The sequence below is a fragment of the Anguilla anguilla genome, chromosome 3, assembly GCF_013347855.1.
Source record: "Anguilla anguilla isolate fAngAng1 chromosome 3, fAngAng1.pri, whole genome shotgun sequence".
Lineage (NCBI taxonomy): Eukaryota > Metazoa > Chordata > Actinopteri > Anguilliformes > Anguillidae > Anguilla > Anguilla anguilla.
In genome coordinates this window covers 25,682,011-25,699,084 of record NC_049203.1, presented here as the reverse complement: position 1 = coordinate 25,699,084, position 17,074 = coordinate 25,682,011, and the positions used below count along the sequence as shown (strand labels likewise).

Genomic DNA, 17,074 nt, shown 5'->3' with positions numbered 1-17,074 from the left:
ATTGACACAAGTGTTGACAGTCAGCCAAATGACAACCTCAGAGCTTCAGCATACTAATATTAAAATAAGATGAAAGAACTCCATATTCGGATTAAATTGTGAGACTGATTGATTATTTGCATGGTAAATAATGATTTCAGAATAATTCAACATTCAGTTCAATGATTCAGTTTAACAATATAATGTTCCAGAAATTATATCCATTGAAGAAGGCAGATGAAAGGTCTAAAAGACTAAAGTAAACAAGACACTGAACAGAATAGAAAGGGCTGAGGAGATGTTTATGAGTGTTGCTGAGGAGAAGAGCATTTATTCCATTCATCTGACGGGCTGGAAAATCTCTTATGTTCACTGTTCAGATGGAAATCTGTCCTTCCTTCCTATTGCACAAGAGTAAGACAGAAAACTGAATGCTTAAAAGATTCGTGCAAACAGCTTGGCTGATGGCAGTCACCCTTGGTGCATAAATTTGGTGCATATTTGGCATTGCTGTCTGTATTAGACAGCAACGCCAAATATGCACCAAAGTGAAATTGAAGTCACTTCTTTCTAATGTTAACAACAGTTAGAACAAAGTTTGATTTACATTTGAGTGGATGGTTCAAATTCTTTGTAGGAGAATGAAACCTAGCCCTAGAGAAGTGCTATAACTTGTGCAGATATCAGTTATAGACAATGAATCCTCAGTGACCCAGAATTTTTGATAATGTAAATGATTTTAACAGGTTCTCTTCATTTTTGCGTCTGTAACAGAATTATATAAAGGCAAAGGTGAAATTATTTAAAAAAAATAATTTATCAAAAGTGTAAAGCAGAGTGTGAGGGCAATGCGCTCTTGTACCCTTGGGTAGAAAAGCCCCTGATCACATATCATGCCATTGGTCTATTGGTCCATTGGTCCAGTGGTGCATTGGATGAGAGGACACAGCCCTCTACTGATGATGCTATTTATGCGAGAGTAAATGATGTGGTCCAAAGCCAGGATCCGAACCCAACAGCCTTCTCAGGCTCAGAACATAAATAAAAGGATATGGTTAGCTAGGCATGCCATCACTCAGATCCCCGATGCAAGGAACCACTCAGCTTAGCTTCACTAGAGAGAGACTGAGTATGTCCTTCCTGCAGTTACAGCTACAATCCTACACTTCTGACAAGACTAACAGTAACTGCACAGTATGTTCCTGCTGAAATATTCCCCACTTCCAGTCCTCAGAACACAATCCCAACTTGTGGCACATCCCCAATAGAGGGTATGCATTGACATCACTTTCCCACCGGAATACGCCCCCTCAGTCAGGACTGAGTGGCAAAATATGCTGCCACATGGATGCCTTTAGTAGGGGAAACTGCAAACCGGGAGTAAACCGAACGATTATCTGCTTAAATTAAAGGCAGTTGAACTCGACCATGATCCTTACAATTTACCAAAGAGACAGTGGTCCATGGACATTCAACAAGAAATCGGAGCTATCTTTTTACAGACTGCCGAAAGCTAAAGAAAAGAGAAGCGATGCATCGCTGCAATTCGCAGAAACAACTCGAATCCAGGCACCGAAACCTGGATTTGCGGTTGTTATTTTGTGTCAGGTATGTTAGATTTTTGGGTAAAATCATACCTTAATAATTTATATGCTTGGCTAGCTAATACTATCTAACCACCCCCCCTTTGTTTGTAGAACACAAGGCTCATCGTCATGGATGTTTTTTTAATAAATGCTGACAAAAACTTTACAGTTACACAGAATATAAATGAAAGATGCTAAATATTTAATTGATGAGTAGTCAATACAGTACATCTCTTAAGGTATGATTTTACCCAAAAATCCAACATACCTGACACAAAATGACAACCGCAAATCCACGTTTCGGTGCCTGGATTCCAGGTGTTTCTGCAAATTGCAGCGATCCATTTGATCCATTTCTTTAGCTTTCGGCAGTCTGTAAAAAAGATAGCTCCGATTTCTTGTTGAATCTATTAGTACACTCAATTGCACAACAGCTCTTCCCCATTTTAGATGTGTTTTTTGCATTTTCACGGCATGCAAGCTGAACGCTAACGCTATCACTCAGTAGTCTTTCTGCCACTCATTGGGTGTAACCGCAGTGACTTCCACCTACTGTGACGTCATGTGCATACCCTCTATAGTTGCCCCCCCCCCCACATAAAAAGGTTACAGTTTATGGCAATACCATATGCCCTGAAGCCTATATTACACTGTCAATAACACAGAGCATAATGTTCTGTCATAGCCTGTCATGACAGCACTTTACCGCTCGTAACAGATGTCATAGCACTGTCATAACATGTACTGTATGCTGCAATCCTTTTTTTGTTATTTTAAAGTGTGGTTTGTAAATATTCACTGCAGACATTATGACAGTGTTATCTTGTGAGCTGTGATATGCTGTTATTGCAGGTTCTATGTCATTCTTGGAACAGCGCTGTGTAGGCATATAGGCCTAATTCAAGAAGTATTATCCACGTTATCATTAACTTATCATTACATTGTGATGAATAATTAGCCTAGCTTGAGAATACTTGTTTCCACATTCAATAGCAAAGGATACTTATGAAAGCACAAGGAACAAATCCTGGATAGCTGCACTAAAATTGCAGCTATCACTTATTTAATTGAAGAGAGGCCTGTGGAATGGCCCATAACCATCTATGCTAGCGCTCAATATATTTTTGTTTTCTTGTAAAGAGATAACAGACCAGATTATTGGCTGAGCTACTACTGTCATTCTGAAGAGCAGAAAGAGTCTTCCTCACTAGACTGCAAAGAGCATTACTCAAACAAAATTCATTACTGAAAATGAGCGCAAATAGATCAAAGATGTTACTGAACTGCCTGCTAAAGAGAAACAAGCTTCTAAGGGGTGCGGCCCATTATCTTAATGTGTGACGGGCATACAGCAGTACAGAAAAGAAGAAAAACAAACAATGCTGCAGACAGCATTATCTGTGGGTGCAGCAGACCGAGCTGGACTGGGGAGTTGTTTATCAGGAGCTGAAGGCAAATGCAGTACAGCAAGCAGCACGCTCACGACAGACTCAGGGGAACAAAGCCACAGACAGAAAACAGCTGCTTGTTTGTCTTTGTGGTGTTGACAGGGCTTTACAGAGATGGCCCAAGCTTTCGTTCAATTTCAAAATGGCGATTTTGGTACAGCCAGGAAGAGTGTAACCGCAGGCCTGATTGTAGCCACACCTTTCCCAAAGGAGTTTAATACTCAGTGTTTTGTGCGCAAGGATTCACGTGTACAAATCTGCCTCTTTCACAACAAGAGAAGCACCACAATTGAATTAGTCATTTAGACTGAGCTGACCTGAAAAATGTTATGGTTTCCATTAGTATATCTTACAGAAGGGATAAAATATCTGACCTGAATCTTGGTGTTACATTTGCCACATATGACTTGTCTGCAGTTAATTGAACTTTCTCTCATTCCAGGAATCAATTTATTTTTATGTAGCCCACTTTCACCTCAGAATAATATTTAGAAGTGAAAAAAACTGTATGGAAGTTTGGACTCTCTGACAGGCAGACAGAAGAGTTTAGCTGCTGTATTGCACCCCACCCCATATCAAAAGCCACAGAACTGTGAAATTATTCTCAAAACTGGGTTCGGTGGTTGTACATATCTGCTTGATCCAGATTTTGACTTTTTATAAACAGAGTAAGTTCAGATCACAATAGAGTATTCCTTACAATAAATAATTCTAGAGACCATATAAGTTTTTTCCAAATGTAAAGTGGATAAAGATAAGAAATATATTATTTATAATACTCCACCCCCTCTTTCCAACAGGACTCCTCACAATGCGACTCACAAACTATTTTTGGATTGTTTATTTTTAGACCTTTTGCAAGTGGCACTTTTCCTGCAGAATCAAAGTCGTTGGAACAGATTAAAATGGTCAGTTTTTTTTCTTACTCTCGGACTAACTCTAGCTCAGTCGAAGGTAGTCTTTGAACAATAGATTTGCAACTGCTTCTTTGTGCCCCCTGTCCTGAAAATGAATACCTTTTTTGTTCGTTGACCATTTCTTTTTCAGGCTCAAACCAGACACATAGCATGCTGCCCATAAGAAAAAAAACATTTGTCACTGAAGCCCACTGGGAGAGAAATTTCCTCTGAACTTGTCCTTTTCCAGCAGTCAAGCACCAACTGGACCGTTGTCAATCTGCCAGAGTTTCTCAAAGTGGCACAAGAGCAGTCCATTAGCAACAGGACTGTTCATCAACTATTTAGCATTTTCTTAACAGCAGTTCTACATCTCCACTGCCACAGCTCAACCGTCTGCCAGCGAATTGCGGTCGATTGTGGTCCACCACTTAACAATGTTAAGAGTTGGTGGACTAACAAATTTGCTGATAGTGGACAGCTAGCTAGTGGGCCATGCTGGCTTGCTAGCTGGGTAGGAAAAATGATATACTATTATTTTACACATTGAATTAATGCTATCATACAATAATAATGTAATTGCTTCAGTCCAAGTATAAGATCGATATTGACATTGTAGTAAATCTGTTTTAGTCAAACCAATAGCAGCCCTTGGGTGTGTTCCTTAAAAACCCTTCTGAAGGTCAATGAGAAACTAGATTGATGTGCTCAGATATTCACCTGTGTCCAAGCAGGTTACACCATTGAAGGTACCTTGAATTTGAATCCCAATTAATTAATTGGACCAAATAAATACAACTGAAAATGACTCTGATGTCAGATCTTAAATGATAGACCCATCTCTGCTTACACTAGGTTCACTTACAAGTTCACCACTTATTGTATAGGAAATTTTCTGAAGATCAGAGGAATAAGAGTATAAGTGGATGCAATGTCATCCTAAATACTTCCCTGCAGGCTAAGCTCTGTAACCTTAATAAAACCATTCAGGAAGGACATTTTTTGTGAACATTCATAGTGAAGGACAAAGCCCTCCCTTACAGAAATGGTATATAGTCTACTGAAAATATATTGAAATAACTGATCATAAATATATTGTAACACTTTACATCATATGGTCAAATATACAAATTATTGCTGATTTCAGATGCTGCAACATTTTATATATACTACAAATACACATGAGTTTCAAATATGGTATATTTACAATATAATGCCGTTTAAAGCTTTTTTTTTTCACGAGGGGCGCGAACACAGACCTAAGTACAGTTTCAGGTCTTCCAGGGCATGCAGTCAGAAACAGGATAGTCCAGGTGTGTTAGGCAACCTTTTTAGTTTGGTAGTCTGAATGTCTGTCTGAAAATTCTTGCACAACTTGTGTCGTCATGGTGAGAGACGGTGGTGCCACTTTCTCTAGCTGTAAACTGATTTAACCTGATTTAAACTGATTTAATGCTGTTTATACTGTCAGAGGGTTCAAATATATACATTGTAAAATCAAGTGCAATGCAAACTGAGTGCAGCAGGCATGCAAGTTTACTCCGCTTTCCAGACAACTTGATAAGATGTGTCAATATCTTTTTTTTAAACAGCTTGTTTTTTTTGTTTTTTTTCTCGTTTTTACAGATACAGACATTCCTCAGCACGACCTGCCTTTCTGGAGGTCACGGTGTTCTGGGGTGGAGCCGTTCCTATGATGTAAGCAGCAGAGGGTTCTCGATGTTTCGTTGTAATGTCACCTCACTGTGGCACGAAGAACATTTGTTTATGCATTTCTGTATGTGTTTGAGCCTGTTTGTGCCTGAGAGAATGCATAGAAAAACATTTTTTTTATTGGTTGCAAAATAAAATTTATCATTTATAAAATTTTATACAGCAAATAGAAGATATAAAACAGGAAGAGTCCAAGACGGTTTGGTCTGATCTAGCATGCTCTCAGTGAGGACCATTTCACACAGAGACTCCTCCCTCTAAAATCTTAAATTGCGTAAGCTGATAGTTTACCTTCTGTCTTTCTCACATGACTGGTGCACATTTAGCCATATTTTAAGTTGTCCTTACAAAATTCTCACGCTCTCTTGTAAAAGACTGTTTAGGATGGGGGTGGGAGGGGGAAACTTCTGAAGGCATCTGAAATATCCTTCATCGCACACACATTAAAAAAAAAAAAATTATGGGCCAATTAAAAATGTATAATAAAACTGAAACAATCGCAATGCTTACCAGATGTGGTATAAAGTGAACTATCCCTTTAAAACAGATCAGCCTCCATGGCTCCAAATTAGATACGGGCTCCGGCCCTGCATTGCATATAAAACATCTGGCAACCCCATGTCCACAGAGAAGCCTATAACAGAGCCAGAGAGCAGCGGAGAGCTCAGTATTTCTTCCCTGCCGCTGTTTGTCCAGGATGCATCCCGCGCTCCTGCTTTGGGCTCTGCCCCTGCTGGCCACAGTGTCGGCCCAGTACAGGAACATGCCGGAGGGGCCCTGGGTCAACGTATACCGGCAGGGCTTCAACTTCCAGTGCCCCCATGGCCAGCTTCTGGTGGCAATTCGGAGCCACTACAGCGCGGAGGAGGGATCCGACCGCCTCTGGTCTTTCGATTGCCAACCCACCCCCCAAGGCTTCGGTGAGGTCACCGAGTGCTGGTGGGACGACATCAACCGAGCCGGCATGGAATGGTAGGACTCCGTGTGTCTATCACTCTTTTTCTCTCACTCTGTAGATCTATGAGACAAGGGTTGTACACACATGGCTTTATGTCTTAGGTTTAGTGTCCACTCTCTCTCTCTCTCTCTCTCTCTCTCTCTCTCACTGTCTATCTCTCTCTTGCTCCCAAGCCTGTGATAAATAAACTAGAATATAAACTTACTCACGCGAAGAGGAAATTTGCCTTTGACTTTGCTATGACCTAACAAAATCTGGATTTCTCATAAAACAGACAGCAGAAAAACATTGTCAGTATCTTAATGTGATATTGAAAGATGAATGTCTATCAATACGTGGCAAGGAGTTTTGGGGGTGGGGCAGAGGAGCATGCTAATGATAACTGTATGTGCAAGACCTGTTGCAGTGTGCACAATGTTAATCCAACTTTAATTCTGTACGTATGATTACAAAATGGATAAAAATGTAGTCTATCCACATAAAATATACATTATTTGAGACTTATCACTAACCAAATTGCTGGGTAGATACGGTACATTCTGGTGAGGGTTAGCAGAATGGGTCAGGGGAAGTGGGAGAAATTACACTTGGACATGGCAGTGGCCATGCATGGGTGATTAGTGCACCGCAATTACAATGAGGTGTGAAGAACACAGCCTCGGAGATGGCTGTCTAAATGATTTAGCCCACTGCAGGCACTGATTTATGGTATTTTTCAACTTCAATGTGCTGAGGTGATCCTGTCTGTTTATTTTAAAATTTATATTTATGCATATATCATATACTGTACATATCAAATGGTTTGTGGTATTTATTGACTATGATGTTCCCAACTCCATATTTATAATTGAATCCCAAAAAATGTCAACATGAGTTTTGTCAGACTGTAGAATATGAACTGTGAATGAAATGTATAAAAGTGGCAGACAAATGTAATATGTTGAGTACTCAGACACATTAGCCACTTAGTTGTACTTTGACACCAGTTTCTGCTTGGGAGAAAATTATATGGTTTTATATGGTTCAATTTATAACAATTAGTTTTTATTGAGTACCGTTTGATTTATTGTGTCTTAATCAGGTCAATTGTAAACTAAACAATCACCTTTTCCTTGACTGTCAAACTTCAATAACAATTTGGATAAAATTAATAATGTGTTTCTCATAAGGCTACTACTGGGAAGTTAATGAAGCATGGAAATCTAGTCCAATCTTGGTGATATTTGAAGTGAATTCCTATCATTAAACATAGAGAGATGGGTCCAAAAATAAAATATGCCACTATTATCCATTAATAACATTAATTTGGAAGTTAGCATTTTTCAAGGGATAATAAATAATGCAACATGAATAATAATGACTAAAAAGGAACCACTGTTCCACAGACAAGATTTGTTTAATAAAACTCATCAATAGTTATTGGAACAACTTACTACCTCTATTCATAGAACTGGAACTGGAACAATTAGTAAATTTTTATTAAATAGCATGGTTGTATGGAAAAATGGAAGGTTAGGTCTAAATATACTTAAAGCATGGCAGAAATCAATGTAGATGTCACAAGTTCATCTTATTCAATTCTAGAATTTCTTGATGACAGACTTGTCTGTAAGGACAAATAATTTCTGCCTATGCTAACCCTAAGAAAGATACCCTTATACAAGTATCTTTCTTGCATGCTGTACATGCTGTTGGTGTCTTCCTCCTGCAGCTATGACAGCTGCCATGGTTCTTGACAAGTTTACACATTGCTTGGCTTTTAAATGGACTGCATCACATTACTGTATGGTTTCAAGTCATTTTAAGACATTCCAAGCTTATTGGCAGTGGTAATTTGTAATTATCTTTGTGTCTTTGTGACACTCTATTGAGCTCCATTTCCATAAAAAAATGTCAGAATTATATATAAATAACAAAGTTTAAACATACATAACCCAGATGACACACTGTAGCTATTTCCTTGGTAGTGCAATTGCGTGTTTTCCATCCACCCCGCTTTGAAAATCATGGGTCATTTTGTTGTGGTACTCGCAACAGTTTAATGTCCCGTAAGTAGTATATCTTTCTCTTACTTATGGAAAAGAGATATGCGGACTTGTGCATCTGGCATTTGATCTCTAAAAAATCTTCAAAGAGTATTTACATGGCTTATTACAATAACATTTTCCCTTATTTCCAGAGTATTGCACAGGAAAGATTGGGTTAGGAGTTTCCTGTTATGTGGCTGTTATAACATCTTGAGGGAACACCTTAGGTTTGTTGGAAAATGAAATGCTATTGTTTTTAGAAACTGGTTTACTCAAGGCTCAGGAAATGTGTTCTATTCAAACAAGACTTTGCCAAAGCAGCTCAAATTTTAAGGCCAATAAAGTTTTCCCTATGTATAAGTATCTCTATGGCAGTCTCTGTCTCCCCTCAGACTGAAACTGCCATAAAGTTTTAACACATGCTCAGTAAAGTCTCCCATTTCCATCTTTGTTATGGCACATCTGTGCAGCTTAGCAACATGCATTTTAGTTTCTCAAAGCATCAAAATGATAAATAAATAAATTCCGTGGACTAACTGCCAGACTTCTTCAAGCAGATAACATCAAAGCAAACATTACATCACATAACGTATTTACTGCACTTAGCAAGTGCATGTACACAAAACAGACATTCCTTTCATCTAAAAATATTGTTGATGTTTCCATTTCGATAAGAAATCATGTCCTAATTAAAGTGTTCTGCCTCCAGATGTGTGAGTTTACTTTTGAGATAGCAAGTTTCCAGATGTTCCAATTCCATACCATAGCATTGTTTTGTCTTTCATCTGCGCTAGTTTAACGTGTTTTAATTGTATAATCGGTTTTATGGAGAAACAGACCGCAAAAGAATTTCCATCTCAATAACTAATTTTTGATAAAAATGTCAGACAGATTTCAATAATTCTAAGCTCTCAACATCAGTAATTTCTGTCACTATTCCAGAGCATGTCATAACCGCTCTGACTGTGGCCAGGAGCCCTGCAGCATGCTAATTGGTCGTGGTGTCACCCCAGGAGGGGGATTCAGGGCGTATCACATCAAGCAGTGATCCTCGCTGATGAGTTGAGTGCCAACAGTCTGCTGGCTCAAGCTGCACATGAAGAGTCTGTAGTGTATCGAAGCTCAGTTTATGGACCAGAAAGAGTCATCAGCTAACGCCATGTGTTTGTTAGGAGAGCACATGCCTGTCTGTGCTCTCCATAGCTGTAGGCATAAGTTACGATGATGAGTATGTTTTCCGAACTGGGGACAAATTGGAAAACGCATTAGCTTGCGACATGCTTCCCACGGTTCACTCTCGTGCTGTTGAAAATCAGCACTAGAGCAAATAAGATGCATCCATGTGAGCATGCACATGCATGGATACGCAGAATGAACACAAATGTGTTGATTGATGAGACTAGTAAAGATTGTGCTGGTAGACAAATCACATTAAATTCGCATGCGCTTCGTTCCTCATTAAACAAAAATCGTCCTTGTCGGGCTTCTCTTATTAGCATGCATAACATCGAATCTGCAAAGTGTTCACGGTGAATCTTCTGGCCCTCGTAATGAAAAACGCACTTGATTACAGTGAGGAGACAAATTAGAGACTATGCACTGTCACATCTGCCACAAAATGTGAAGGGTGAATTCCCACCAATTTCAGGTCTGGTAGCTATATACTATGACACTATAATGTGAGCCCAGCTGGCTAATATGCAATTCCAGCCAGCCACCCAGTAGTGGTCTGCCATTGACTCAGCTGTCAGTCTGCCATTGTTTTGCAAATTGGTATGAGAGTAGTACACTAGCAGGCAGTGAAGGCTAGGCCGATGAGATGAGGATCAGCTGTCAAGGTGATGTTGGTGATAGCTTGGTGCCGCAAAGGGACCACTGTAGTGTCCGGCTGACGGCTGGCATCAGCTGATCTGGTCAGTGCCTCTCTTCACTGACTAGTGCCGCAGCAGTCATCAAGGCCCCCTCTTCACATCCCCCCGAAGAGAAGCTGCTTTTATGAAACCTGGTGTTAATTATTTTCCTGCAGCACCGTGATTCAGTCATCAAAGAACAAACACAGGGGGCACACAAATCCAGACAAGGTGCTTATTAAGTACTAATTAGTCCCCTACTGTACACCTGGCATGGGCCAGCAACAGCAGAGTCTGATGTAAGCTGCATTATTTCCCATTGAACTGACTTACCTTTATCCAGCTTATCGTTAGTTCTAATCCATTTGGGCTTGAGGCTGTGCTATTGCCATTACAGAGGTGATTGATTATGGTTTAAAATGGCATTTCAGAGTTATCTTATTGGGGATTGCTAACCAAATAGGCTATTCTGCATTGAGTTGCCATGTATTTTTCCACATCGCATGATAAAAATAAATAGCATTGAAGTCAGAATGAATGAAGGGCTGATTTTCCTCCATCTTTTCTTGCCACTGTGTGTTTCCATCACGATGGTGGTCACCATCGAGTCACATGGTCAGTAACACCATACTGCATGTACATTCATAAATCGCTCTTTCATCATCTCAGTTCTTTGCTGCAAGTTACTTTTTGTAATGTGTAGTCATAATGATGCAGCCTTGAGGTGAGAATGAATTTCAAGGGTTACGGCCACAGAAGAACAACTTTTTATGGGTACAGACCTTTACTTGAAGTGTAGTTGGTCTTTCACAAGAAAACTTTGAGAAATTCCTTATTTTCAGAATAAATTTGACCAACAACCTGTCTGTTACATGCAGAGCTGGCTGCTGGTATAAATGCTTTATGCGAATATGTAGGGCCACAACCATCCCTATACCACATAATTCGTTTAATGATATTTTTTAAACACATTTACATTTTTCAGTATTCACAGGGTGTAAATTGCTTCTCTGATGCTATTCTTGCATGATTTATTGTTGCCTATGTCTGTGGTAATTGTTTCCCAACAAACCCTGACCCTGGTCCATGATTGGTTCCGACAGCCCCCCCCCCCCCCCCCCCCCCCCTTCTGTTTGACATGGCTATGGTTCCCTGTTGTCCAATAATGACCCTGGGAGACCTCATAATCTCCTGATACACTTCCCTCTCACCTCCCTCTGTGTCCTGGGAGCATTGTACTCCATCTTTCCTGGCTTTTGTCAGAAGTGGTCAGTTTGCTTTGTTCAGTTTTTGTTATAGCCAATCCAGAGAAATGAATGTCAACCCTTTTTCCCGTGCTTCCTGCAACAGTTCCATTAATGTTTCCGGTCCTGTATTGTTGCTCTGTGAAATCCAGACCAGAGCATTTCTCTGGTTGCAATACCCTGTCAGGACACATCCTTTTATGTGCATTTCATTAAACAATGTACCCCTCTCTGATTTGGTTTGGTACTACAGTATAGCCTGAGGAAACCATTGTGAGAGCATGCATGCTAGCATCTAACAGTGCCCCTAATCAAAGCTCCTAATGCATTTCACTTGTACTTGGCAACCATGCTATACAAGTACAATGAAGAAATAAGAGCAGACTCATAGTATGTGAGTATTTATAACCCAGATGTTCTTGCCCTTACAGAAATTGAATGTATTGCAGTATATTGGAAATATTTTGATTTTCTGAAAATATAATGCTAAATATGTGTGTTCTTAAAAAAAATGTACTACAAAGGCAGCAATCGTTTATATATTTCTCGTAAATATATTATTGTGAAGTGTTTCAATACTTTTGTAATATATTTTATTTTATATATTGCAGCATGGTCCATTCCCATAAAGGGTGGGCATGCTCACTGTGGTTCACTGTGGGATTTTCCATGGGCTAATTCAGCTCAGGGTAGACCCTTCTTATCCAGGAAAACATCAGCTATAATCAGCTCTGTGGTGGATGTTTGCCAGGGCAGAATCCAGAGCCTTTATCAATGTATTTATCTCCTGTTCATTTTAATCCACAGAGATGAGCCTAGCAGTCACTGCCAGGACACACCCCACTGGGTGCAGTGACCAAAGATCCCTCTTAATTTTCAGCTTCGAGAAAGGTCACTGTGGTAAAGGAGTGCAACCCCAAGGAGGAATTACCAGCTGTTGAAAGCTGAGACAATTTTTTTCTCGGGTTGTTCTCTCAACATGAGAAAAAAAGAGAAACATTAATCCCTCTCAAATTTTGATACTTGACCTTGACATCCTGAAAAAATGGAAAACACGAGCTTCTCCACGAATCTAAAGCACTCTGAGGAAAATGAGTTTAATTAAGCAGTATCTATGTTCAGGTTAGGAGCGGGAACGTGTCCCCAGAGTAAAGACAGATGATAGAAATGAGGATTATTATCACTTAAAATGACTCAGCATAAAGATAATATATGCTGAGGGAAATATCACATTTTAGAATGGTCAACGGTACCACTGCGATTTTTACTAAATGTCAGGCTTCTTTTGCTAAAACAAAGTAGTGGAGTCTAAGACTGATTGTTCAGGGGTGGGCATCAGCAAATGTTTATGTTTATGTAAAACTGCAGAAACTGCAAAACAGTGTGAACATGTTCATGTAAAACTCCATTTGCACAGAGCACCTCTTCAACATATCCAGCTCAGCAGTGTTTCGTTAGACACAATCTCACTTTCTCTCCCGTAGCTTACCCAGTTTTGTACCTCATCAATGGCAGTAGTAGTGTTGACAGTTTGAATCAATGCCAGGCAATTTTAATTACCTGCCATCAAGTATTACAATCAACAGATCAGCCATTCAAGCACATATCCCTGGAGTCTGTGCTCAGTTCTGAGAGTGGCAGATGGAAATGATTTCGAAACAGAGCGAGGGTCAACTATTTCTATAATCTACTTCTACCGCAAGTGTTCCTCAAGTATGACTCATTTACATATACGACTCAAAGTCAGAGAAAGCAGAGATTTTAAAAATATGAATAAGACAGACATGAAGTCACCTTGTTCAAAAAAGAGGAGCTCTACCAAGCACAGTGGACATAAGTAACAGCCAATAGGACACAGACAGTGATTGGAGGATACTTTCTGGCTATTTCATGGTACATTTTGTTTGATGGTTGTTACCAGCATACTCTGTGATCTGTAATTGGCGAAGCGCCGCTGTGTTTTATTCTATTAAGGTGACATGACTGTTGTCTTATCCCTATTATCTTATCCTTGAGAACATGTAGAGCTTATTATAAGGAATGGGGTCTATGGAATTGTGGGTGGCACAATATTTCGGAGGCATTATTACATCACAAACATCTTCTCATGATTACCACTGTGCTCTTTTGCAGGACTTCCAAATGCTCCAATAATGGGCTAGTGGCAGGGGTTCAGAGCTGGTACTTCCCTGGGCTTCTGGACCGTGAATGGCAATTTTACTGTTGCCGATACAGCCGCCGGTGCCCATATTCCTGCTGGTAAGCCACTGATCATCCGTTTGCAACATATTTAGGATAATAAATTTGAGATAGGACATTACAGCTGTCCCCTCTCACACCAATCACAGTTGATATTGTGACTCTCTGACAACATATAGAAGAACAACAATTCTGACTGGTTGATACTTTCCGACTGTACTTCCTAGATACTGTCAGTTTCTATCGCCATTGTTATAATTCTTATTTCTAATGTACTCCATGATTGGTACAGCTCCTGTTTGGTTTCTATGCATAAGGCAACAACACCAATGTCCTATCCATATTATATTATCACTGCTCATATACAGGAAGTAAAAAAATATAAACACCTGGATAGATCAGGGGCAATAAGAATATCATGGGCAGAAAATATTTCTGAAGCAAAATTAACTTATCCATTAATGAAGTAGGAGACATCCCAGCATGCATGTATACAAATTCTGAACAGGACTAGTTGACTATGATTTTGGCTAGCATACCTACTGGAGGAGACTTCAGTGATTTTGAAAAAGGGGTAATTTTTGGGGTGTGTTTAGCGGTAGCTTCCATGACGGCAATAACTCAAGTTCAAAAGCTGACGCTTCATGAGCGATCGTTGTGGCAACCACCCCTTTTACTGAAGATCTTCCATCCTGTAGACTGTCATTTCAACCCTAATTTGGCACACCTGAGTTTACTAATTTACTAACTCAATGCAGATCTTTACCTGTTAAAGGAGGTGTGCCATGTCAGGGTTGGTGTAAAAACAGGCAGGGCAGTAGATCTCCAGGAACAGGGTTGGTTACCAAGGGCAATGCATAATTAACAAAAAGATACAGTGGAGAAAAGTGCATACTACAGTTTTATGATCCATGTATGCCAAAATACAACTTGTTACCACCAGTTTCATCAAAAACATTGGTTGCCAAACACCCTGTTTTGCAGAGTTGTGGTCAATTCCATTTCAAATTCAGTAAATTCTGGAAATGAGAAATAAATTGTCCATATACTATATTCTAGTTACTTTTTCAATTCATGAATTGAATTACGAATTGTTTCTGGAACTGTTTGAATTGGAAATGGAACTGAGCCCAACCCTGATACTAAGTGACTACACTTCACCTACCAGTTTGTGAGTATATGCATCAGAATCCACAAGTGATTCTAAGTTCTCCTACAGGCAGACCACTGACGTTCCGCAATATCACAAAGAAGAGGGGGAGATGGTCGTTCCGAGTTACGGCTACTTCATCAGAGGGGCTCAAACCACCTTCAGCGGAGTTCTCAGGTCAGCTGACATCTCCATACACCTCATGGTTGGGTTGCTGAATACATGAACCTATGTTATGAAATCGCTTACCTACCTCTCCTGCTTTATCTTTTACTTTATGGTAGAGAGCTCAGAATGCAATTTCAGCTATGTTGCTTTCAGTTTCACATATGGTTTGTTTGGTGGCTACATTTCCTCTTTAAAATAAATGCCTTTGATAGACGTGGAAGCTTTTTCTGAACCCAAAAGCACACCAAAAAAAAAAAAAAGTTATTTAGCCTAAGGTTGGCTGCAATTGAATTGTGGGCCAGTTTGCGGCTGGTGAAAGAGGAATCTGCACTGATCCACGCTTATTCCAGGAAGTAAGATGACGGAGGCATACACAAAGGAGAAGCAAGGGGTGATGACATCATTAGTGATGCACTATTATACTATTGTTAGCAGACAAGCACAGTGTTGCTGATGGGAAAATATATTGCACAAACACGTTTGGCAGAATTTGGCAGAATATGTTTGGCAGAGTTTGTAGTGTGAAAACATGCTAGCAATGAAGAAAACCATCAATGACAAACACACCAGGTAGGCAGCTGCCTTTGTAGGGATCAAGTTAGTCCCTCACAAATGTAACAGCCTACAAAGTCAGTGTCTACATCATGTTGGTGACTCATGGAGGCCTGTTTCGAAATTCTATCAGAAGCCACTTCCTTTATGGGCCCACAGAACACTGGAATTTCAACACCACCAAAAACTAAAGAAGTAAACACTGAACCTTATTCAAAAAAAAAAAAAAAAAAAAAACCTGAAAACTTTGTTATTTCCATTATTCACAAATGGAATTTTGAACAGCTGTGTTTCAAAAAAAAACATTAACATTAAATGTCCATTGCATGCAGGCTATGTGTTTCCATTTTTTATTAATTTAAAAACAAATTTTAAGAAATATAACGTTCTTCCAGAAAACAATACTGTTATAAATTTAATTTAGGAATTAAAATAAGAGTGACCAATTATAACATTTTAACATAGGCTATAACATAACATACCTGCCATCCCAATTTATAAAATAAATATATGTATAGAAATATATGACTTCTTCTTATAATTATTATTATTATTTTTACATTACATTACATTACAGGCATTTAGCAGACGCTCTTATCCAGAGCGACTTACACAACTTACACAACTTTTTACATAGCATTTTTGAATACATTCATTCATTCAAATATTTTTTATCTGTTGCAGAGATCGACAGTGGAAGTACATCTTATGCAGAATGACTGATTTTGACTGTAAATTTGAAAACTTCTAAAGGCCAGTGGATTAGTTTTGAACTGAGGAAGAAACCCAGCTTCTTCTCCTCCGATCCTCCAAAATGAGTGACATTCTATGACGAGCTCCTCTTGCTGCTTGTGATTTAACAGAAAGGATGAAAATATGATTTTTCATAAAATGAGTGAAAAGAGGATTTCTATCTACTTTATTTCCTTTGTATGTTATTTGTTTCCTTTGATTCAGCAAAGCAGTATTATGAATGGTGAACTGCTGAACCAGTCACAGATATACTGCATATTAATTTGTTTGATTTTCCAACATGAGTTGTATTGAAAAAGCATATCCACACATTAACATCTAATAAAATTATGTTACAAAGCAAGTGTAACTGTCTTGTTATATTTTACATTCAGTAAATTGTTGTTAATGAACAATTAAAATGTTTTTTTAGGCTTGCTATACCATATCCAATGGAATGTTGAATTTGAATGAATTTGTATCCTGTGTGTAAAACATGTATACAAACATTAAACACAGAAGTTAAATCTTTAATATGTTCAATATTTAATATAAAACATTACAGCCTAATA

The 17,074-nt window shown here is 39.1% G+C and overlaps 1 protein-coding gene across 3 annotated transcripts in view; it reads left to right on the top strand.

Moving 5' to 3' along the window:
* LOC118222774 (dermatopontin-like) overlaps positions 1–16,866 on the top strand; it is a 39,737-nt gene extending 22,871 nt beyond the window's left edge. For all 3 annotated transcript variants that reach the window (XM_035408600.1, XM_035408599.1, XM_035408598.1), the window contains 5 exons: positions 5,536–5,607; positions 6,319–6,594; positions 13,835–13,960; positions 15,120–15,227; positions 16,455–16,866. In XM_035408600.1, coding sequence (XP_035264491.1) covers positions 5,603–5,607; positions 6,319–6,594; positions 13,835–13,960; positions 15,120–15,227; positions 16,455–16,521 — 582 coding nt within the window. In that variant the 5' untranslated portion in view covers positions 5,536–5,602 and the 3' untranslated portion in view covers positions 16,522–16,866. The remainder of the gene's footprint in view (positions 1–5,535; positions 5,608–6,318; positions 6,595–13,834; positions 13,961–15,119; positions 15,228–16,454) is intronic.
* The last annotated feature ends 208 nt before the right edge of the window (positions 16,867–17,074 follow it).